General features: G+C 48.6%; 1 protein-coding gene across 1 annotated transcript in view; it reads left to right on the top strand.

The window, feature by feature from the left end:
* Positions 1–1292: 1292 nt before the first annotated feature.
* Ms4a18 (membrane spanning 4-domains A18) overlaps positions 1293–4741 on the top strand; it is a 13371-nt gene continuing 9922 nt past the window's right edge. The window contains exons 1-2 of the mRNA XM_005369695.1: positions 1293–1751; positions 3477–3590. Of these exons, the coding sequence (XP_005369752.1) occupies positions 1293–1751; positions 3477–3590 (573 nt within the window). The remainder of the gene's footprint in view (positions 1752–3476; positions 3591–4741) is intronic.

The following is a 4741-nucleotide window of genomic DNA, read 5'->3' as shown; positions in this document are numbered from 1 at the left end:
CCAGGAGGCACAGTAGAAGACAGAGAGCGTCTGGACGGTGGACTGAGATTTTACCAAGTGATACTCACACTGCTGATCTAGAGACCACACTTGACGATCCATTTGGCTTAGTATTGGAGATGAAATAGCTTGGAGTCTACGGGCTGCAAGGTTCAGAGGAGAGCCTTTCTGTTATGGATGGCTGCTGCCCTTCAACAATGGGAGAGCTGAGAATGCTCTCCTCTGCTAGAAGTGAAATCGCCAAGGAAAGTGCTGTCAATATCCACCTTTCTCAGACAGGCAGCGGAGCTAACTCTCTTGCACCTCCAGGTCATAAAAGCAGAAACTGAGAAACAGACTCAGAGCTGTCTAACCTCTGGACCCTGATGCTATCTTGTCTGGGGGTTTACCATCTGTAGTAGAGAGGGCAGGTCCATCAGCCAGCACTAGAGTCAAGCAGCTTAGGGGCATTTTCCTCGCTCTGGTCCTGCTAGCACTGTGGAGCACCTTGAGTTTGTCATCTAGAGAGGCCAGGAAGCTTCCCGCTTGCATGTGGCTAGAACAGGATTTTGTGCTGCAGCATGTGGCATCCTGCCAGCAAGGAGTGTACAGTTTATGTGCAATAAGATTAAACAGAAATGAATGTTGACGGGTGAGGTGTTCCTCATCTGATTGGGAACTATTTCTACCTCAGTCTTCATTGTGCTAAGGAGGCTGCCTGCTTCCTGCCACACATCCTTTCTCACCAGCGCAGGAAAATCAAGACATCCACCAGGTCTACCTTATCAGAGGTCAAGTCAGGACCACGGTCACATTGTTCTCCTCCAGCAGCCTCAAATGCTGGAGATGGAAACCGTGAGCTGTAAGGGGCAGGCCGCCCCAACCGGTACCCTAGAAACAGCAGCTGGGATACAGACGAAAGGAGGGTAACAAAGTGCCCACGTCGTTTCCTTCTCAGCACCCGCATGGCAGCCCACAACCATCTGTAACCCCTGTTGCAGGGACTCTGGCTCCCTCTTCCAGCTTCTTTAGGCTCCAGGGACACGCATGGTGCACAGACATACATGAAGGCAAAACCCATATACATAAAAAAATAAACTAAATAATTTTTAAGAGACCTAGATTTTCAAGTAGGGCTAGATCACGTGAATATTGTATCCCCAGAATATGAACTTCCAGAAACCAAAGACATGTGTCTTGTGCAGTAGGCTTGCATTTTAGTGAAGACAATGATAGCCACAGGGAGGGATAAGATGGATTGTTGATTTGTCAGTGAAAATTGCATCTTGTATGTTTTGTAGCATCTCTACATCATGAACAAACAGCAGAGTGTGTCTGCTGTCACTGTCCCAGGTAATGTCCATGCCGTCCAGCCTACCTATGCTGTGGCCTCTGGAAGCCAGGAGAAGCCTTTGGAAATGACCGCTTATCCGGCACCAGCAACCATGCTCCAGCACAATACAGGGAGTGCAAACTTACAGAACCCACTCATTGTGATCCAGAGCCCAGCAGGAATGACAGGCCTGCAGGCCCAGCCCGCTGTGCCCCAGTATCCAATGGGAATGGCTGGTGTGCAGGCTCCACCAGGAGTGATCCAGTACTCACCAGAAATAACAAGTGCCCAGGTCCTGCCTGGAGACCCTCAGAATCCTCTGAACACTGTCCCGGGGCCAACACAGACCTCAAGCTATCCCCAGTGGAACCCGTCCTTTATGTCCTTTCCTGAATTTAATCCCAAGAAATTCATTAACGAAGAAGTCAGAACATTAGGGGTGAGTATGACGTCATCCCTCCAGCTTTGTAAGCCTATTTCTGGTGGCTCTGGGTTCAGAGAGCAAAGGAGGGTAGCAGGTTCTAAAGGCTAGGTCTGGGACAACCCCACAAATGGCAGTCCCACCCTGTATCCCTCTGCTCCCATTTCACTCCATAGGCTCTTAGAGAGGCTATAAAGGGAGCGGTCCGTTTCCTAGCTATCAGAAGCCAGGCTCGATAGCAGTTTCACTAAAAAGACCATTGACCCAGGCAAGTGGCACAGGCCTCTGAGAGCCTCAGCTGCTGTTTTTCTATCAGAAGATCTAGTAAGCTCCTCTATATCTTACAAGCTCTGAGGTGGCCGATTTCCTCCTCCACTAAGGGTATCCTGCCTCCTTCCTGCATCCTCTAGTTTCATTTGACACTTTGAAAAGTTCAGCTTCGTTCTACTTTTTGAGGCAGAAACAAGATCAGTCCTATGCTCCGCTAGAAGCCAGCCAACTCCTAGTAAGATGACTGACTCACGGGACAGCTGGCTTCTAGCAAGTCCTCTCTCTCAATGCACTTGCTCACTCAGCATGGAGACAGATGCAGAGATGACCAAAGCATGGACCTCAAACACCAAGGGGGGATTTATTTCATGGTAGTTATTGTAACTGTACCTTCCGGCAATTTCCATGAAGACACATACACAGTCTTGGGGCTCAAAGAGTAGAGATGGCCCAGATTCCTTTGAGAAGTCACAACCCTCCTAGAGGCAAGAGGACAAGAGCAGGTTCAAAAGGAGACAGACTCAAACAAAACCCTGCTCTAATGGGGATCTGGCTAGTCTATGCCCTATGAGGCTTCAAATATGTCAGAAGCTTTGTATGGTGATGCTGAGAGCCAGAGAGACCCTGGGGGGTAGGGCCTAGTGAGAGGTATAGGTCACTGGGCTAGTCTTTGTAGAATCTTAATAGTTCTCATGGGAGCAAGACGGGCTTTCAGCCTCACTATTTAATCTCTCCCTCTTGCAAGTACTCTCGCCATGGTACTATTTACCACGCAGTGACACAGCCAGGGAAGCCCTCACCAGAGCCTGCCTTATGCAACTTAAACTGACAGTCCCAAAACCGTGAGCTAAATAGACTTTTTTCCCCAAATTACCCAGCATTTGGTATTTTATTTCACCAACAGTAAATGGTCTAATACATACCCAAACCCTCCTTTCTTGTCTCTCTGTAGAAATAAATAAGTAGATTGGGTCAAGAACAGAGAGCATTGTTTGTATCCCCAATTTATCAGAGACACCTTTTAGACCAAAGTCTGCAAAACTGTCTCAGGAATCCAAATGCTGATCCCAAGGGCCCGCGGAGACTTGGATTGCATGTAGGAAGGTGATGTGGCGATGTTATGTGGGCATTATAATTGTTTTTGATTTTTACCCGATTAATACTGGTGAAATGTGTGTTAGTTCTGGTGACCAACTATCTGAAGATATTTGGAAATCCAAGTTCCAAAGAAAATTGCTCTGAACCATCTTACCCTTTTTATTGCCCAGGGTACCCACTGGTACCACCTGGGGAGCTTTAAAACATACCTGGAACAGGCCCCCCAACCAGAGACAGTGGTCTAGTCTAGATGTTGGTCTAGATGAACCCCAATACCTCGAGTGGCTCTGGGGCACAGGCAAGGTGCTAAAGCCCAGGCCAGCAGCCCAGAGTCGGGTTCCACTCTCACCAGGCTGCTTTCTGTTCTCCCCACAGGCCATCCAGATCCTCATTGGCCTGTTTCATATTGCCTCTGCAGCCAACCCTCAACTATACGGGATCCGTACTCCGCTGGGGCTCTCAGGGTACCTGGTCTGGGGAGGACTGTCTGTGAGTACAAGGCCATGTGGCCTCCTTTCTAGGTCATCAGAGGGGACCCTTGGACCCTACACCCAGTCATATAACCCTTACAGCTTCAAAGTCTGCAGGCGCTGCTGAGGCTGAAGAGCCTGCCTACACCCTGGCAATACCACCTCCCGCCTCTAAGGAGGTTTGGGCTGCAAACATTTAGTACCGTATTATTATCAGAGTTTTTAGGATCAGAGCCTGAGCTATGCAGCACTAACAAGCCAGGCTCCACTCCCCACCTGTAACAGGCCAACTGAAGAGACAGGTCAAAGCAAAAAAGAAAAGAAAGGTGGTTTATTCGCTGTAACCACAGTGAGAAGAGAAAGAAAGAGGCCCAGTGACACCTCCCCCAGTTTCACTCTTGAGGTTTAAGTAGAGGATAAGGGGTACACATGACTAAGCAGTTATGGCCAAGGTGTGGTCCTATTCATCACTGACCCATCATTGCCTCAGCTCCAGACTGCCCTGCAAAGTCACCTGACAAGTTGGCAGAGGCAAGCTCTTCCTCTGGCTGCCACCAAGCTTCAGCCTTCTCTTCCTCCAGCACTGAACACTTAGAGCAATTTTAACCCCTAGTATACTCGTCTTAATCCCTAATATATGTAAGTCAGAGTCCAGAGAGGTTCGTGCTTCACACAGCATCTGCCTCCCATTCATAAGAGCAACTGCAAATTTTTCAAGAATTAATTAAGCAAGTTGTCCAACCATTCAGTGATAGGAAACTGACTATTGCAGATAAGCAGCCAGGGTCAAGACCTTCCCCCGCTGTGGAAAGATCTCACCAGCAGGGGGCAGGCATTTACAAGCACAGCCCTGTGTATGTGAAAGTCAGGGGAAGAGGAGAACCCTTCAGAAGGACGGGTCAACTTGGGATTTAGGGTGCAGGTCAGTCGGGGTCAAACAAAACTTGCACTGGGTCAGTGACTCCTTACCTAGAAAACTTATATAAACCTTACAGGCAATAAAGGCTGAGTTTAAGAGGAGTTTTAGTATAGAAAGATTTCCACGATGGGTACACCCATGCACTGAGACAATGGGGATGTTCTATCGAGAACTCACCAAGGCCAGCTGGCCTGGGTCTGAAAAAGCATGGGATAAAACCGGACTTGCTGAACATAGCAGACAATGAGGAC

The sequence above is a fragment of the Microtus ochrogaster genome, unplaced genomic scaffold, assembly GCF_000317375.1.
Source record: "Microtus ochrogaster isolate Prairie Vole_2 unplaced genomic scaffold, MicOch1.0 UNK56, whole genome shotgun sequence".
NCBI lineage: Eukaryota > Metazoa > Chordata > Mammalia > Rodentia > Cricetidae > Microtus > Microtus ochrogaster.
Note: the sequence above shows the minus strand (reverse complement) of the source record. Positions and strands in the feature narration are given on the sequence as shown.